This window comes from Coturnix japonica, chromosome 8 (genome assembly GCF_001577835.2).
Source record: "Coturnix japonica isolate 7356 chromosome 8, Coturnix japonica 2.1, whole genome shotgun sequence".
Taxonomy (NCBI): domain Eukaryota; kingdom Metazoa; phylum Chordata; class Aves; order Galliformes; family Phasianidae; genus Coturnix; species Coturnix japonica.
In genome coordinates this window covers 2,261,640-2,281,980 of record NC_029523.1, presented here as the reverse complement: position 1 = coordinate 2,281,980, position 20,341 = coordinate 2,261,640, and the positions used below count along the sequence as shown (strand labels likewise).

The following is a 20,341-nucleotide window of genomic DNA, read 5'->3' as shown; positions in this document are numbered from 1 at the left end:
CAATTTCAAAGCACTGCAGTTTCAAAACTTAGCACCCTTAACACCACTGGGCAACAGCAGGAATTCTGACCTCCACCAACAGGCCTCGCTTAACTCAGTGAAGCTACAATCTCCGTGTGTCTCCCTTTTAATGTTTTCATCCCAAAAAGCCGCAGTGACATCACACATACAGAGACTGTGTCACGTAAGGGAAGCAAGCACATAATGGCTCTGACTGCTAACTAACTTGCTAAGTGGAAATGGAAACATACCTCAGATGGGCCCATTTGCAAACACAGCTAAGTACATTGTAAAGCACAGTGAGTTTTGGAGGGTATCTCACAGCAACTGAGAGGAAATGGAAAAGCTGCCCCTATAGGAAGATTTCATCTGCTTTGATATATATATTACTGAACAAATATGTTTAGTTCATCTTTACAAAGGTATGAGCGAGTTTGTGAGTTTTTTTCTCCACTTCAACTTACACCCTTCAAGAGGTTTCTTTTTTCTTTAAGCCATAGATGAAGTCAGATGAATCAGCAGAAGTTAAACTGACCACTTTGATAATATACTACTGAAACATTTTATTATTGACATTTAATATAACTAATTCCTAAAACTAGAAGGATGTGAAAACTAATCTCCCTAGCAATTGTTTGGTCTTGTAATATTCTGCAGTTCACATTTAAAAGGAAAGAAAACTTCATGTGAATCGCTGTTAAGAGATTGAAAATATTCTCCAGTAGGAACATTTTAAGACATCCAGAATACTGAATCACTTAAAAAATGGCAATTTAGACTTTTTTTTCCATAAAATCCTGCCTCGTTCCAACCATCTCTGCATCTATACACAGTGTAACACCTGCTCCCAAGCAGTTTGATCCCCACCTAGATCTGTTCTACTTATAGAATCAGCATCTCTCAAGATGCAGAGTCTCTTTCCAAGATAATGTCACACCATGTTCACTCCATAGGTATGTCAGCATACCCAGGAAGAAAGGGCCTAAATAAAAATCAGTAGTATGCAATAGCATTTGAATTACCTAATGAAACAATCCAGACAAGGCAGTCAAAAACATTCCATTAACCAGTGATCAAAAAACAACTTACTTATCCCTATCTCTATTACCTTGAATTATAAGATGTCAAATAGTCATTGACCTAGATAAAACATTCTAGTGCCTTTTCCCCCCCACTATCCTTTTTCTTCCTCAGTAACTTCCTAGTTCCTGTCTCTTTATCTATCTACCTCACTTCTGTAAAGACCCTCCCCCACCCCCACCAAAAGGGGAACTTCTCTTTTTTGTCTCATCTTCACTGCATACACTTTAACAAATGTTTTCTTTTATCTTTCTTGCTGACAAAAACTACTTGCTGTTCTACTTCAGTGTTTCATTCAATTGTCCTTCAAAACCCTTCCAAGAGCTTTCTATCCCTATTCACCTCTAAACATCTTCCACCCAAGGAAGAAGGTCTCTCTTACCAGTTTCCATACTGAAATCTCCATGTTCACTTCCTAGCATCCTCATCTTTCCCTTTAACCCAACTTACTCTCTGGGACTTTCTCCCCAGCATTTGGTACCACAGATTTAGTCATCTTATGTCAGTTCAAACACACAAACCAGGTGATCTATTTGAGATTTAAGACTGTCATGACATATTTCTGACTCAAAACAGCAACTTCAATGGGAATATTTAAATGCTTCAAGTTAAGTACAGATTTAGATTCATTCTTAAATCAAAGCCAGACTGCTTAGCATCTCGCAGAGTTGAGCCCTTAATCATTACGGCTCTACTAAGGTGAAATCCTAATGCTTCTACATAAAACAGTGCATGAAAAGGCAAGCTGCTCTGTCCTCACCGCTGACTTTTCCTTTTTCAGAAGCTGCACACACCCACAGCAGGGACCCATGTGAAGCTAGCAGCAGTAGTTATATTTCAAAGACTTAGCTGTTACTTCTGCTAAAAATCTCATCAAAAAGTAGTAGCTACAATAAAGAAAGGCCCAAACAGTTTGAATAACAAAAAAAAAATTTAATCTTAACTCACATTCACGGAAATCCAAAAGTTTACTATGGAAATCATTAGCAGGCCTCCATAACTATTTTTAACCCTTATGTGCCTCCTTCCAATGCACATCATTCTGTTGATTATCCAGTCCTTTTGTAGGGTAAAAAAAAAACAAAACAAAAAAAACACATCTGCTTTCAGAACATTCCCCTTATTCACATAAAGGACAGAACACGTAAATAAAATGCAAATGGTTTAGGGTGAAGATGCAAAAGCTTTTATGAGAAATAATGGAAATAATGTACCTTACAGCGCAGTGCTTCATTGTTGCGTTAAGCTACATGGATGCTGCCCCTCTCCTTTCTGAAAGCATTAAACTATGAAACTCAGTCGTCTCCAGTCTGAAGCAATTCAGCTACCATTTTTACATTTGTTAAATAAAATGAAAATAGGACTCAATTTACAGGATTTCCAAGTTTCTTGTAAAGAAGAAACTGGAAAGCACTGTATGATTCATACAAGATCACTGAAACACAAGCAGTATTGTCCTCCAACTTTTAAATATCCTTTGAAACTTTGAAAGTCTTCCAGGCTAAGAAATGAGTGCCACTCCGTACATTGAAAAGATCAAAGTAGTTAACCTTATTGGTTTTTGCCTTTGGAGTTTTCAGAGTTTCCTCTAGGTCTAAAGGCAAATTAAGAAGAATTCTCTGAAATAGGGTAAGAGATATATTAATAATTAATAGCTATTACTAATTGGCTTGCTAGTTGTAATTGCAGGGTAGGCCCATGAAAGTCACATCCATATAATACCATTTCATTCACAACATAACACTAAGGATGAATAAAACTGTTTTAGTGGTGGGGTAACTCAACTGCATGACAAGAGAGCCTCTGTGCCACATGAAAAAGAAAAACCATCCCCAGCTCCCTCAGAACAAACCTGCTTTTTAAGTTGCGATTTTTAGATTAAGTTGCAGATAGTATTACATTTCTGGTCACCTAATTCAGTCCTGACACAGTTCATCTGTATGAGATTGTAGTGGGTTTAGAGCATCCCTCAAAGGCACTTCAGAAGGAGAAAAGAACAAATACTTCAGTTAACTCTGGTACCTCAAAGACATTGTTACCATGCTGAAAGACTGGAGAATAGGGCTTCCTAAGGGTTCAGAATTTAGACTTTCATTGAATTACAGCATCTTGGATTCTCCACTTGCCTAGGCAGTGCTGAATCTCATAATGTGACCAGTTGTAACTAAGTCGCATCTTACTGTCCACTGTATCATACAGAGATCTGAAGTGCAGTCACAAATAACAGAATAGCCAAGACAATACGAATTTCAGCACAGATAAATTTACCCACTAGAAAAACCCTCCATTTTTCCTAGAACTCTTATTAAAAAGATAAAAATCAACAAAACTCTTCCTCCCAAAAGTAGTTCTTATCATCTATCCCGTAACTGGTAATGGAATGAGCAGAAGAGAAGTCAGAATCCTGCATACGGACCTAGCAAACATAACAGTTGTATGGCATGCACCAATTAAATGCATGGATAGGGAGACAGTATCAGAGTACTCATCAGTAGAAGCGGAAGTATATGAACTTTGTGGCAGTGTAAAGGGTAGTGAAACCCATTTGGCACATGGGCTGATCTTCTTAAGCTAGAAGGATCTGCAGCCAAAAGAAAAGGAACTGGGAAAGGAAGTCAGCTACTAAGGAACCTGCTGGGAGAACTGTTTCATAATTACCCTGTCCACTGCACCTTTGCCAGGGTTCACTCTGCAACACCATCAGGTTACCGCTTCTGCGAGTGCACACAAAGTTGGTCAGCTTAGCCAAGGCCAGCAGCACAGCAGAACACCACCAGCAGCTCTGAGGAGAAGGCAGCCTCACCCAGCAGCAGGCCAGGAAGCACAGGCTGTCCCATGCAACAAGATCACTGCCTGCTTCCCTTACGTGCATGACAGAACCACCAGAACACAGGGAATACACGCACAAGCCTAACCCAAATATTCACCGCACTGCACTTGTTCCTACTGCAGGACTTGTCTATGAACTGAAGGAGTTCTCCCCAGTTCCTGACCTTAACTAGCCTAACATCTAGAGCTGTGCTGCACTACCCTACTCTAACACTGGCCATACCCACTGAAAGATACAGGACAGACATCAGGATGCACTATGACTTCAGAGATGATAATTTCTGAGATGTAAATTTCTGTTACCAACTGTACTTCCACTAATGACTGTACACAGACTGATGCAGAGTTCAATAGTCCAAGTGCAATATTTTACAAAGCCTTGAAAACATATACAGAAGAAAAGAGTCGAGAAAGAATTCTCATATAAGATAAAAAAAGTTGCATTTCCATTCTGATCGCCAACCTGGAGGTGCTTCACCTTTCCCCATTTCTTGACCAAGGCCCCAGAGCTGCAGCCTGGACCCCTTCAGTAACTGCCCACCAACAACTCTCCCCTTGGTCCCACTGCAGTGACCAGCCTCCCTTACTCCTTTGGGAGCAGAGTGCCCTGGTTCCTGGATTTCATCACACCATGGTCATAATATTTAACTCAGACACCTTCCTAATATAAGCACAATGTAAATTAAAGTTATTTCATTTCACATAATATAAACTGATTAGTATAAGTGATGCTTAAAGATTTAAACACTAAACACTGGATTCAGGAACATTACATCCAGTACCCACTATAAAAAGAGCCTGAGATTATCAGGATGTTCGTCAAAGAATAGCAGTAAACTTGAGACACAAAAACAATGCTGAAAGTATAACAGATGAAAGGAAGACTAAAATGCGAGGGAACTAAGCAAGTAGATGAGACAGTGTAAGTAAGCATATAATACAGAATAAGGTGACAAGACTTGAATATTCTGAGGGCAACTGAGGTCAGTCAACAATGACATCACACATGACAGTTTGGCAGTCTTTATGGAGGCTGTTCCAAACGATTGTCATCACTGTTTCAGCCATCAATTAATCTTTTCTTCTTAGGTTTGGCACATCGCTGAAAAAGGCAGGAATAAGCCAAATCACTAACAGTTATTTTTGGTGGGCTGATGAGCTATATCTCAAGGACAGCCAAATATTAATACTTATACTTATTTAAGCAAACAGAAAGGAACATTTTGTATTTTATTTTTAATAAAATGTAGTTCCCCAACATCACAGCTGTATGATCAAAAAATGGCTAACGTATGCATACAGTCTATTAAAATGCACATAATTTGACTCAAAATGAAAACATATCTAACAAGTAATTCCATTCATCTGGCCCTTTTTCACCCAGCCTTAAGATATACAAATGCATGCCTTTTCACCAGAACACAGCAGCTGGGAATGAAAAGGAAAGCATTCAAATGATCATTTTCACATCATATTCCATCGTCTTTTCACCAGCTTCTCCCCAGTCTTTCTTTGAGTCCCATTCTGTTACAAGAGAGCTGCTTTTTAGATCAATTCATATTTCCATAATCCACACTGCTGTTTCTCCCTCTCCTCCCCAGGGTGGACTAACCCCTGCATCCAGAACTATGGCTTACAACTGTCATTAAGACCGATAACAATAACAAGATAACAAAAGAGCTGGTAGAGATGCGGCCAGCCAGTACCATATGCTGATCAGCATCTTTAACTTAAAAGCTCTATGAAACAAAACTGCTGCAATCCTGACAACAAGTGTACTTGACGTCGCCACCTGTTCTCAGAATATCAAGAAAGTGCAAATTTCCTGTGTTGGGCTGCTATGCTTTACTGTGAGACTTTTTAAAATACATATTCTGTCAGTTGGGATTTATTTTTTTAAAAAGACACTGAGAAAGTACCTTCCCATATTTACAGTTCATGAGATACTGAAATATCAGCAATTCTGGGTGTTCCCAGCACGTCTAGATGATGAGTGGTCATTCCAAAGAATATTTGTCAGAACTAGATCAATATTTCCTGTTCAAACAGTTCAGCAATTCACTTGTATTCCTAAATACAGCTCATAATGTTTTTCTGCTGGTAGTCTATCTGCTCATCTGCATATATGGAAACCATTCTGCCATGCAGACACAATACCCTTGGAGAAGAAGAATGTGTTTTTCAAACATGAAAAACAAACATCAGGAAATCACCTAACTAATTAACATAAACATTTGAAATGTATTTAGTGCCTTACCGGAATAATAGAACAAAGCCATCAAATGCAAGGAGATTGTGTGAGATGCATCTCCTAACAGCGTGTCTGTAGCCTTGAACAGAAAATAAACAGCCTCGTACCCCCTGGGTTAGCGCAGCTCTCTCAGGAAAGCACACAGGAACTAAGCTCTAACAGAATTGTTACAGTTGACTTCCACGAGTTATTTTGGCCCAGACAACAAAACTTGCTGAGATTTATTTTTCTTTAATAAATCCAACGCTATGCTTTAAATCTTTAAAAGAACAATACAGTATTTTCCAGGATGACCTCACTCGCAGAATTACTATCGTGCTCCGTGCAAAGGAATTTTCAGGCCTGAAAGAAACTGAGTACTTGGGCTCTGAGCAGACATTCATTTCAACTTGCCTTAGCCTTCAATAGTTCACACACACACTCAAAGTAAAGCATGAGATTCCTTTGGCTGAGGAAAGACTAAAATGTAACTTCATAAGAGCTAGCCCTTAAACAATTGGTATTTACAGACACATTTATAAGTAAACATACTTTAACAAGCAAGTTGCATGGATGATCTCATGACCTACCCCGGATAGATTTACATGTATGTAAATCCAAATATCAGGCTTCAGTAGCTGGTTCGCCATAAAGAGTATAAGGATAAGGAGTAATGCTTATTATTCACATTTCAGCAGTGACTTGCACATAATCAGCTACAGCAAAAACATAATGATATAACATATGAGAGAAGAACGCAAGCAGAGTTACAGTAACTTTGTAGAAAACGGTACTGATGCCTCACATGGGATGCAATATTCCTAACCCAGATGGATTGCTCATCTGCAGGGCATGGGAAAGGTCTGACACAAAAAAGCAGTTTCAGTTTCCTTACGTGAGAAGCAAAGAGCAGGAGCAGATAGGATCAAGTCAACAACACAACAATCTAATGCAGAGCCTCAATTCTGTATTAATCAACCATCTCTTGCCAGGGGCCTTCCAAAATAGGAGATATGGCTTCCTGCTATATTAGCTATTAGCATTGCCCTCCTAGGTGTGACTTTTTTCCACCAACATAGAAGCAACAGACCAAAGAAATAATAATGCTATTATAAAGATTGATTAAGAAAAAAACAAACTGTTCAATGATACAGATTTTCTATAAAGCACCTAGAACTCTGGGACTCACTGTAGATAGACAACATTTGGAGAAAGTAACCAGCAAGGTGAGCAAAGCTACACAGCTAGAACAGTTGCAAGCACTTTGTGCTGTTAAGAAACATTAAACCTCAAATGCCTCAACGGTTAAGACAAGATTAAAAAAAAAATAAGACTGAAAGTTAATGTAAGAAGCAGAAAACCCTGGTGTACAGATTGACCTTCATCTTGGTCCATCTTTTAGAAATGCAAACCAAGTTTTTGTCTTTTAGATTACACACAAAGCCTTGAGGCTTTGACAACGTTGAAGAAATTCTGAACAATCTTACTGCTGTAAGAAAAATGGAGGATTCTCATGTGACAACAGTGAACTGAACTGCCCATTACAACAGTTTGTTAGCGTGCTGCTCCTAGTAATACTGAAAGCACCACGCATGTGTACAAACTGCCCTCACCTGCCTTATGGTGACAGATCAATTCCCACATTGCTAGCTACAGTCACAGCTGCACACACCATTTACTACCAGAAACATGCACTGCCATTGAAAGGGCCTCTAGCACCTCCCAGCACTGTTAGCACTCTCCTTTTGACCTTTCCTAGCACCAGTATTAAGCTTTCCCCAGAAACATTTTAACCCAATGAAGTTACTGGGAGCCTGAATATTTTTATTTCCAGGAGAGCTATGAACAGAGGCGTACTGGCAGTGTCTGGGCACTCTGGGCATCATTCGGGCATCAGCTACCACCTCTACTGGTGAATGCAACATCATTTGTAGATCTCAGTTGAGCTGGGTGACATTTTCCACACAGTTACAAATTCTTTCATTCAGGAAGCAAAGGGTTTTTTTTTCTGTTTCATTTTTGTTTTAATTTAGTCCACTTCTCTAAAGCACATTAAAAAGTACCTCATTTCCATGAACTCATTTTTTATTTCCAAAAACGTTAGCGTTATAATTTTCTCCATACAGGCCGCATTAGGAAAGAGAGCTTGCAAGGTTGAAATCAAATACTAGTCTAAACTGTCTGAATAAACAAAAGAATTCCAAGAATAAAACAAATTACCTTATCATGAAAATGTCACTGAGGCCAAGAGGAGTCTTGGACACACAAGATGCCTGTAGACTTGCACATCGAAAATATATTTTAAGTAAAAAATATTCCATTAAACAGCTATAACCTTTCACGTTCACATCAGAGTCAGGATTAACTGTTCAAACTGAAGACCTGCAAACACTCAAATCAAGAATCCTCCATTTTTCTTACAGCAATAAGATTGTTCAGAATTTCTTCAACGTTGTCAAATTTGAGTTTAATGTCAGTGTAATACTAACCTGCAACTCCATCACTCATTCAGCTTTTGGTGTATGACAGGATATCAAGATCTGCTTTACATTAGCCACAAGAATAAGACATATCAGATATAGGAGCAAGCAAGCACTGGGAAGTTTTGAGAGGCACACTGAGAGGGAGAATGTGGGAAAGGAGGAACAAATCAAAGAGGCACAGACAAGTTTTCTTTGCATTATGAAAGCAACAAAAAGGTGACATGATAAACTGTAGAAAAACGCAGGAAGAGAGGAAAATATTTTGCCCACTGTTATCACATCACTGTGCAAACAGACAGCCCTTGGATTTAGGAAAGACGATTCTTTGGGACACATCCAAAAACTAACTCATGCGTCTTACATTTAAAATAGAAATGACAGGAAAAGAGAGTTGAGAACATTTTCTTTTTTTTTTTTTTTTTAAATACTCTCCCATCAAACTTCCACTGCTTCTTCTTGATAGTTTTACTGACAACTTGTTTATAAAAAAAATATATTGTTCGTAGATGCACAGATCTCCAGTCCAAACCAACAGAGTTCAATATGCACATGCGCACAGAAGAGCCTGCTGACTGCACTCCATCTTTTAGCTCAGGGGTTTGTCACAGAACCTGCAATGTATTCTGCTCCAGTCTAGTGATTCCAGCAGGAAAACTTCCTTTGCAAGGAAGACAACTAAAACATACTGTTTTTCCAGGAAGAGAAGCAATTTACCTGAAATACTGGATTCCCTTTACCACTCAGACAGCGTGCAGTGGCAGAGGCTTTTCAGAGCTCAAAGGCAAATCACTGCCTGAGGACTCTTTTTTTTTTTGTCAGATTAGGTAAGTCTGCTGCATCTCCATATGATTCCCTTCCAGCCTGCAGTGGGCTTCATCTTCTAATCATATTTCTACACCAGCTGTTCTTTGAATAACCTTCGACTCACTGAATAAGCTCCATTTTTCTTCATACATAATTTGTTTCTTTTTTTTCCCCCCCTTAATATCAAGTCTATCTTAAGCAACATAAAAAGAACAACACAAACCAGAAAAGAAGAATTTCAATCAGAATGAAGACAACTCTCCCGCAGCTAGGAAAATTATCAGAACTCACTGAACGTCAAGCTAAGAACATACAAGAGCACGCTTTCCTCATATACCATTTATCACTATCTTACAAGCCGCACGTTTCTGACTGGTGCTATTCCCTAACCAGACATTCTACCTTCTACACTTGCATATTGATTCCTTTCATCATGAATCACCTTACGGCTGGCTTTATAGAACCTTGGATTACTGACTCCAAAAATAAGACAAAACAAGAAACAAACAACAATTAATCAAGATCTAGCGTAAAAAATTATTTCCAGATCATCTGTTGTAGGGATACAAGCAATGAAGAATATGTTGCACTTGGTATCAGTCTAAAGAAAGTGCAAAGACAGGCACATTTATTCTAATTCTTGTCATATGCTTCTCTTTAGAAAAAGAGAAATATTTCCATTGAAGAAACTCAGCTCCAAGTTCTTGAAATCATAAAACACTTAAAACAGATAATCATAACATAGAAATTCAGACCACAGAACATACAAACTTAAGAGTTTCATTTTTTTAACACAAATAATTTTAAAAGCCTAGGCAAGATAATCCTAGTTAACAACTTTGCTATTATTAGAACAGTGAAATAACGCATCAGCCCTGCATGTATAAACTTTACAATAAGGATTAATTCACAGCCAGAAGCTGGGGCACTTGTGCTATCCAATTCACTAAGCGTAGAGCATTGACTTTAAGGGTCTGTTGACTTTTTTTTTTATAACTAAACAAATAATTACAGCAACTGTACAATAACTTTAAATATACACAAATTTCTCATCATAAAGGATTAAAGAGAAAAAAGCTTCTGACATTAAAAAGACAAAATGAATCTTGTGGAGGACTTCAGCTTGCTTATTTGTTTTGATGCCTTTTTTTGATACAATTCATAACAAAGTTTGGCTTCTTGATATTAACAGCAAAGTTTGGCTGATATATCTCCCCCATTATCAATTTTAGAACAGATTAAACAAGCCCACACTCTCAACAGAAACAGCTTACAAAACAACCTATATGAAAACCAGGGTGAGAGAGGTAGTATGATAGATAGAGCTGGGAACCTGCTATTGAGTATTCCTGTCACAAAGCCATTCTAATCACCAGTTGGGTGAAGACTTCCTTACTGCTATCATTAGCATCTGCCTTTCTGTAGCTGAATAGGAGAGCGTTTTTATCATTATTCTAACATTAAAAAAAAAAGTTCAATCTCATGTTTCCAACCTGGTCTCCAAAGTCCTCCGGGAACTTCCACAGTACCACTGGATCTGTAAATAATTGACAGACAGCATTAATCAGAGGCAAAGGAACAGAGTATTACAGTCAGAGTACATTAATATTAAAGAGAAGGTCAGCTTAGCTTCAAGCTCTGAGGCAAATACAAAAATGTAGGTAAAAACTATGGAAGATGCTGGTTTATTAAAGAGGCATTTCATATTTATGAAACTATGTTTATTGTTTCACACAGGTGAGCAGTCTGTATAACGTACCCAACTGTTTCCATATTTAACTCTTCTTTTTAACCCAACTGCTTCCTTTTTTTAGGCTATACTTAATTTTCACAATTTAATTAAGAACTAAGATTATACAAAATATCTCATCCTCCCATTTAACTGCTCACAGGCACTCAGGAAGCACCCATTAGCAAAACTGGCTGTTCCCACATTTATGTGAGATTACCTGCTTCCCAACAGAGTGGCACAAGCAAAAGCAACACACAGAAACTGGATGAGTTCTTCAGCTCCCACCAGCACACCTGTGCAAGCCAGGTGAGCGCTCCAGACCCACTCTGTGCTGTGGGCAGCAGCCCCAGGTTCCCAAGGGCAAGAAACCAAGGCAAGCCCTGAGCAAGAGCCAGGGGAAACTGCCTGGTGAGAACTGCAGCCCTTGGGCTATGGCAGGTGGGGCTGGAATTCCCATCTTTGGAATAGGCAAGGTCTGGAAGACACCCAGATTTCCATTTCTCACATCCATCTCTACAGCTTGTGCTGCCCAATCAATCAGAAGCCTTCCAAGTGCTCCACTTCCAGCAAAGTACAGAGGCTTCTACTCATCTTCATCTATATACATAGGGTTGCTACAGCAAATTGAAGCTTTAAAGGACAAATATCCTTCACAATATTTTCACATCCTGCTGCCCTGCACACAGCTGCAATGCCTGCACTTGCCAGCTGCAGAGGAGGGCAGGCTGCAGGCATTTCTCCCTTGTTCCAGGTCAGGTGCCAAATCAATAGTGCAAAATACACCTGAAGATGTCACAAAGCTCACTTTTCCAACCAACTCACAACCTTATTTAGACTGAATTTAGATTTGATTTAGATTTCAGGCAAAAACCTGTTTCTGCAATAGACAGCCACATCTTTGATCCTAAGAACAACTGGGGACAGCTCTACAGCTGTTCCTTGTGAAAATCCATATATTTTGTACAATTAGTTTTTTTACTTCTGCAAGAGGGAACAAAAACTTTTGGAGGCAGATTAGAAAGAGAAAACTGAAGAGCGCTGGGTCTAAAATACAGAGCAGAAAAAGCTTTTCCCCATACTTTTTGTGTATGTAAATAAGTCACAGGCATGTCTGGATAACAACCAGGCTGAGGGCCTCAGTGTTAGTGTGCTCATTTCTGTTCTCATTTAGCGTCATGAAATAGAAAGTCATTACACAGAAATGAGCTCCTTGCTCCTGACCCCACACCATCACCATTCTCCCACAGCTAAACAGGCCAGGCAACCCCCAGGCCCATGTCAACTATTGAAAACTTTTCAGGTCTGCACCAAATAAACCAGTATCCCCAAAACCTCCATCTGGGATCAGAACAAAAAAGGAAAAGTGGGAGATGGAGCGTTATGTGGGACAGAAAACTACAGCCATGGAAATCCAGACTGGTCTGCAGCTAATCATATTGCTTCTTACCCACTCCTACTGCCCAGCACTTCTCTACCACCTACAGCAGCTTCTACAGAGAAAGGCTGAGCTACTCTCAGCCAACAGGTGTGCTGAGCATCTCACAAGGAGCAAGGCTGCCCAAACGTCACCTGCTGAAAGCTGTTTCTTAGGCATGAAGCAGACTGTTTTGGCAGATATTAACAACATCTCCATAACAAACAGATAGTGAATATTTTAGCACGTTTGTAATGAAAGCAAAGGTGAGTTGTGGGGGATTTTTGATCCTTTCAGTTTGCAAAACAGTTACTGTACAAACTTAAAGAGAAATTCAATTTCTTTCTTTCATTGCTCATTGGAAGCGTAACGTCAATCTTCAGAAAAGGAAGCAATCACAACAGTAAAACCTCTCTGCTTAATTTTAGAACATCACAATCGGGAACAAAGAATAACCTCAGAAATCAGCAAAACTTGGATCTAAGTAACTATTTTTAGTCGGAAAATGAGTCATGGAAGCTGTTATTAGTTTCTGCTTCTGGAATCGGACAGCAACTGACCATCTGTGTCAACTTTGGAATAAACAAAAGGGTACTGATTTAGAAATAAGAGGAAGCATAACCCAATATTACAACTTTATGCAGGTTTACAAAGACTGAATTCTTGTTTCCTTGAGGATTAATGTTCAGATACCCCGTCCGATCCAGCAATGTCAGGTCACAATTTTATGCTGACTTTATGGATGAGAGGAAGAGAAACACTTTGGCTCTTGAAAAATAGTTTAATCTGAAAAACCTTATTTCACATGCATGCCTTACCTCCAGGTTTAGTTTAAAAACATGAGAAAAGGGATCGATTTAGAATAGAATACTTAAAATCTTTAACATGAGGAAAAAAAAAAATAATACACTGAGCTATAATATCTACAGCAAGCTTCAGGAAAAAACCATGTCCTCATACAATAAGGAGATTACCATAGTAGGTTACAGTGAATTCACTCAAAGCATCAAATGAGGCTTCAGTCATTTAGAATACATACACTGAATAATAACCACAGAACAACCTCCCCCCACAAACACCTACACAAATAGTTTTAGTGAGTCAATTTGACTCAAGCATATATAAATAAATCAGAAGTAGATTAATTCCAATCTTAAAAGCTTAACAAAAAGCATTTTAACTAAAAAATACAAAAATAGAATCAATGATGAATACTACTGTGAGCTCACTACATAAAGTGAATTTGGTGAGCAGATCACACCTTGTGTCTCCTTACCACCCCCTACTCTCATCAGACAAGTCTCCCCTCTCCACCTTGCCAAGAACAGTTGATGCCTGTGTGCCTCCAGCTCCCGGACCCCAAATGCCAGAGATCAAAGAGCATTTGGACAGCACTTTCAGATGCACGGACTACCACACACTGCTTGGAGCCAGGAGCTGGACTCCATGACCCCTGCAGGTCTGTTCTACTTGGGTATCTGGTCAGTAGATGTCTAAGACATGCAGTCCTGCATTTAAAAAAAATCACATTCAAAGGGATATTTACGATTCATTATTTTAAACCTCTCTGCTTTCCCAGGCAATCTGCTCCAAAGATTACTCCTGAGTATTCAAAATCCTCAGTAAAACTTAACCTGAATCTTCCCAGGTGCAATTTAAGCTCATTATTCGTTATGAAGAACACCATACCCTTTCTCCTTCCAGAGATCTTTAACACTCTCTCTTTCCCACAGTCTTCTTTTCCCATCGCTAAGCAACCACAGTTTCCTTTATGCTTTCTTCGTATAACACTTGTTTCCCCACAAGCTATCGCTCTTGCCCTTCTCTGTGCTGTTTCCAAACACCCTCACACCTCACAGCTTTCCAGAACCTTTCCACTCAAGTTTTTGGACCAGAAATGAACAGAAAACAGGATTACTTCACAACCATTCTAGGATACGCTGCCTTTTGGTTCTTTTTCTGCTTCATCTAAATGAACTTAAGCATTATGTTAGGTTTTTTTTAAAGCATGACATTCCTCATTTTTGGTCAGCTGTAATTTGTTACATTTCCTTACTGAGAATAGTTGCATCATGGGTGGTTCTGCTCCTCTTACTCGCTGTTTCTGTTGAAGTGCAGTACATCATACCTCTCCCAGTAGAACAGCATTACATCCTAAATGCAGTCCTCCAATTTCTCTGTCACTTTGAATTATCAATACACTCTCCAATGTCCCTGTAATCTCCAGTAAGCTTTAATGTTACAGGAAGAAATGCAATATGGGTTAAATCACCGGTCTGTTCCTCTGCAATAGTTCTCCTGAACAGCAGAAAGACTTTGCTGAATCTTGGAAAGCAGAGGAACAGAACATGCTTAACAATAATGAAGGAAAAAGCAAGCTCATCAAGCACTCAGGACAGTACCAATTACAGTACCTCACGCTCAGCCCTGAAAACAAACATGTTTTAGATATGGCCAGGTATGACACAGAACTCCCAACTTGCAGAAAGGAATTCAGCCTATATTACCAGAACAGTTTGGTACATTGCACCTCCACTACCACCTTACAAAGCGAATGAAGTACAGAAATGGGTAAGTTGCAAACAATGCAGACCAGGTGTGGCAATGCCTTCTGCATTACAGCTCTGCTAGACCTGCGCAAATGCCAGCAGCTGAGCCTGAGGGATCCCATACGATTACAAGAAATCCATGAGAAGATAGATATAGCAATGGTAAACTGTCCTTATCAATAAGTATGCAAAGGCCATCACAGACAGTAGGAAATATGATTTTGCTCCTTAGCCTCATAGCACTTAATAGTGCAGAAGGCTTTCTGTTTGGGTCACATTAAGTCCTATGTCATTCCCAACAGATCTAAGTTCAAGTCAGATACAAACACAGTGAGTTTTCAAATTTAGCAGTCACCAACCAGAGCATGTTGGGTCCCTGACAGACACAAGCCTCTAAGGGCAGCACGCCACAGTCCTTCTCCTCTCTGCAGCCTGGAAAGGCATGGAGAGGAGATGGGGCCAGGCAGTAATGCTTCTCAGCCTGCAAAAGCAAAACCAGGAATAGCAATGGTTCTGCAAACACTGAGGCATTTTCTTTCCAATCCAGATCTTCCACTGTGTTCACATAAATGCTGCTGTTAACTCTCTTTCATGAAAATTAAATGTAATCCAATTTGGATGATAACGTACCTTACCTCCAAGAGAGATGTCTGAGTAAGCAGATGTGCAGCGTGAGCAAAGCAAGAGACAGCAAATCCTCCCCCCGCTTTTTGGAAGAAAAGCCTATTTTTAGATTATCCTTGTAGTTAGGAAAGCCGTTTTTAATACATTTTAATTTCTGCAACAAATCTTAGAAAAGATGTAAGTAATGGTTCTATGGCTGACTAAATCAGAAACGTAGCGTATTCTGAACTACAATAAATAAAAAGAGGCAAAGCTTAGCAAATGGTAATTTTCCCAAGACTTCAGCAGTTAATATAATCTAAAGAATGCTCTTCAACATCATTAAGATCATAGATTATAAGCACCATCCAAAAATACAACAGAATAAGCTAATTAGCACACATTCTTTTTAGTAATGGAACATAAACTACAAACACATGCTGAGAAACATCATCTCAGGTAATTCTCTTGATAGCAGCCCAGAATAATTTGAGACAGAAAAACAGAGTCTAAGTAAAAATGAAGCAGATTAATTAAGTAGTTCAATATTCTGCCTGGAGAGGCGCAACCTTCATCCCCATGGGTTTTGCAGAGCAGGATAGGCAAAAATAGTCATGTCTCAGGACAGAAGGATGGGCTAGATGACTGCTCAGCATCCCTCCAGCTGTATTTTCTCTGATGCTGTAATGATCATCGCTGGGGGGAAAAAAGCCATCAGTGGAGAGGGGAAAGAAGAAATAGGGTCAAGAGATGGCTGGGAAAATACTCGAGGAGGAAAAGGCAGGTGACAAAGTAAAGCTTGTAGCAGATAGCTCTTTTTGGTCTAAAAAGGTTCTGGGTTGATGCTCTCACGTGAACACTGGAACACAATTAACAGAGTTGGTGTGATTTATCATTATCTCAGGGAACTGCTTTATAAACATACCTGAGCTATGAGCAGAACTGATTTTGACAGAAAAGGTAGTTGTCAGTAATAAAACGTTTTCTAAAGTTGTAATGCCATGATCCATCCAAGTCAAAAGGCTGCCACACACTTAGACCAGTTTGAGTGCAAGTGGCAACAGTAATTCCAATGATACATTGTCTCATGACTATAAGTTACCTGGAAACAAAATAACAACTGAACATGAGGTGCAATGTAAGTTTTCCCATGGATGAAATCTAACAGAAAAAAAGAGCGTTCACATTGAGCGAGATCAGCCCTCTGGAAAAACTCTTATACAGCAGATTCAAATCCACACTCCAATAGCTCTGCAAGCACAGGGCTGGAGGGCAGCAGGAACATGGGGTGCATGTTGGGTATGGGGCAGCAGTGCCCTCATTACCAGGGGCCAGTTGGAGCCAGCAGCTGCAGCCAGGGAGCAGGGAAGCACCACACACTGCCAGGGAGCTGCAATGTTTTCTGAGCCTCAGCCATCAAAAGAAAGAACAAGGACAACACACATTGAGGAAACTTCATAGGGGAGTAGAACTAAGGAACACTCGCTAGCTTCCCCAGCACTTGAAACCTGACAGATTAAAGACAGCATGCAAATGAAGGTGCCACTAGAAAATACTTGAAAGTATGCCTCTATTCAAACCTCATAGTATAGTCTGGGTATTTTTTGCTTATCAAAGAAATACTGGGGGGGGAACTTTCATCAGAATGCTGTTTCTTCCAACTCTTTCCATTTCACAGAAGACTTCTTACAGAAGGCAGCCACACCCATACCATCTTTTCAAAAAACCAAAGGAAAACCTATTTGTGAAGTTGTATCATAATTTATTCCTCTCCCCACCCTCCCATCCCCCCTTCAGCCACTGATCTTTATCTCCCAAAACTGCCACTGCTGTGCCCCACAGCAAGCAGCAGCCAGATTCTGAGCATGGCAGTCCCACAGCAACACCCAGCACAGCAGCAGGTAGCTACGAGCCAGGTGCCTACATGGCACACCCAGGCTACACTTCCACACACCACACCCGCTGCCTTTTGCGCCTGCATGTTAATATATGGAGATTTTTTCCTAGGTGTTTAAGCACCCAGGCCGTGCTCTCAGCAGCACGTTTCACAAGGTGCCAAGTTCTGCCCTGCCCTGACACACGAGGCCCAGCCCCAGCACAGTACGTCAGCTCTGCCAGCAAGCAGCCCCTGCCTTGCCTCCCACTGACCACAGAGCAGCACAGGAACCTCACTCCCATTGGAGGTAAAGATGACTTGTTCAAAGCTGACTTCTGGCAGTTCCCTTTAACTTCTCTTGCGGAAACTGAAGTATTTTCTAAATCCAAATAACATCAACAAACACACACTAAGCACTGTCCTGAGGGAATAAGAAAGAAGCAGCCAACAGCCTCCCACAGCCACCTCCCAGCAGTTGTGCCTGTAAGCCTTTGCCAGCATGGTTTGGTACCAGTGACTCTCAGACACGTAATTACCGAGTAGATAAGATGGAAATCCCTTCCTCCCAGCGGGGAGCTTTTCCTAAAGAAGCTGCTTTTAACTGCAGCCGAGCATGGGTTAGGTAGGCTCACAAGCAAGCTGAAAACTTTATTATGACCTATAATAGTTTATGTAGGACTTAAGCTTGCAATACACCCCAAACTACAGATGCACCAAATTACTCACGGATTTCACAAACGGTTCAGGATTGAACAGGATCTTTTCTCAGACTATTCTCTTACTAAATAGCTTCAGGACACCAGCAGTCATATTTGTGGGAATTCAAAATCTTGTTTCTAATGGATGGGAAAAGAAAGAAACAATGCATGCCTGCTCCATGCTGCAAAGCACCTGCCCTGCTGGCTCCTTAGCATATTCACAGCACTCCCCATTAATACTCAAAGCATCAAATAAGAAGGTTATTTTTCCCCCCATTTATGAGCAGATAGATGGCAAAAACGTCTGGCCACTGCTCACACTTCAGAGCTGCAGGTCAATCCCTTCTTGCCCGAGAATTTGTTACCCCTGAAGGACAGAGCAGAAAGTCATTCCAGCTACCAGGGACAGAAAGAAAGGGCCCTTTGGGCTGCAATGCTATTAGCCATGCTTCAGGATAAGACCTTAATCAGGGTGAGAGTTCACTGCACAGACAGTGCACGGATCAAGTGAATATGTCCAGCCTCCATTTGGCCTTTTTGCAAAATAAGCAGGGCTTTCTTTTACCTGTTAAGTCCTTACAATTCTGGAAACAACTGGACGCCATTTGGACCTACAGCATTATTTTTCATTTTCCCATTTCTCCTTTTTAATCTGAGTGAATTGCAGCTCATGCCATTGAGAATCTAAGAACTTACTGACATGGTAGCAAAAGAACAAGAAAGCGCACACCATGTTTGCCTTAAGTCACTGCTAACACTCAAGGCCAGTTTACAAAAGGTGTTTCTGTTCTTCTGTCACAGTCTGTTGTTCAAGGTTTGACAGTGAGAGAGGTGGTGCAGTGAGCTCATGAGATGAGCAACAACTGGAAAACGTCAGGTTCACGGCATTCATGTTTGTGAACAAATCCAAGTTTAACATCCAGCTCGGATCTGAAAACAACTCTCCACACTGCCTTGGAAACAGACACCTTACACAGTGTCTTGCCTATTTTAAAATGAAGGCAAAGAACTAAAAAATCCTGTGGACTACATGATACTTTCCTATATTACTACTGCAAGCTCATTTTTGAGAAAGATCTAACCCTAACCCCACCCCCACCCCCCATCCCCACAAAGAAACAAGAGGGCAACCTGTGCTTAAAGGAAAAATAAATGAGGCTGGTAATTCCCTCATGACAGAAGAAGGTGTCAGGAGCACCTCTCTGTGTTACTATTTGTGTTACTTCCTGCCTGAGCAGCGCAGCAAGGTTCCTCCCACGTGCTCCTGATGAGGAGCAAGCAGGGCAGCACCCACAGCTCAGGGCTGCCAGTGTCCCACTCCTCACACATCTGGATATGTGACCCCAAACATGACTTCAGCCACCTCATCATTCTGCAAGGCGGTTGTGCTAGATGTTAAATTCAAACAATCATAAACATTCCCATCTACACAAACCTCTAAAATCATAAGAGCCACATCATTTAACCACAGCTCATGTCTCATATACAAGCAGCTCACAGATACAGAATAGTCAAATAAATGTTTGTGATACCCTTCTGATTCAGGATCCATTTTTATCTTTATTGCCCATGATACAGTAGACTAGAAAAAAAAAAAAAAAAAAAAAAAAACACTGGTAAGTATCCATCTTCCTATTTTTTTTTTCCCCTTCACCCAATCTTATACCAAATCCATTTTAATACCATTGCGAGAAAAAAAAGAAATAAACTCATCAGTCACCTGATGGAGTAATTCAAAACTTAACCAAACAGAGCTAATGGGTGAGAATTGAATTGAAAACACCTTGCTTAAGAAAGCAATTTCTTTTCTTCGCACTCCTCAGAAGCTGTGGGTGAGCGCTGTAATCGAACCATCAACAGCGAGGGGCCGTCTGTCCCACAGGCCCTGTGCAAGCAAAAAGCAACAACAACAAAAATGCAAGGGCTGGCCCACATGCAGCACTCAGCCCTGCTCTATGACAGGCAGCACGCTGCTGAAAACCAATATTTTGACGTTTTTCACATACCGATCTTTTAAAGTAACCACTGAATTTGGAGAACACA

At 40.3% G+C, this 20,341-nt stretch overlaps 1 protein-coding gene across 4 annotated transcripts in view; it reads right to left on the bottom strand.

Annotated features, from left to right (window-relative positions):
• DENND1B (DENN domain containing 1B) overlaps positions 1-20,341 on the bottom strand; it is a 140,582-nt gene that overhangs the window by 97,752 nt on the left and 22,489 nt on the right. For all 4 annotated transcript variants that reach the window (XM_015869353.2, XM_015869351.2, XM_015869350.2 and 1 more), the window contains one exon: positions 10,920-10,963. In XM_015869353.2, the coding sequence (XP_015724839.1) occupies positions 10,920-10,963 (44 nt within the window). The remainder of the gene's footprint in view (positions 1-10,919; positions 10,964-20,341) is intronic.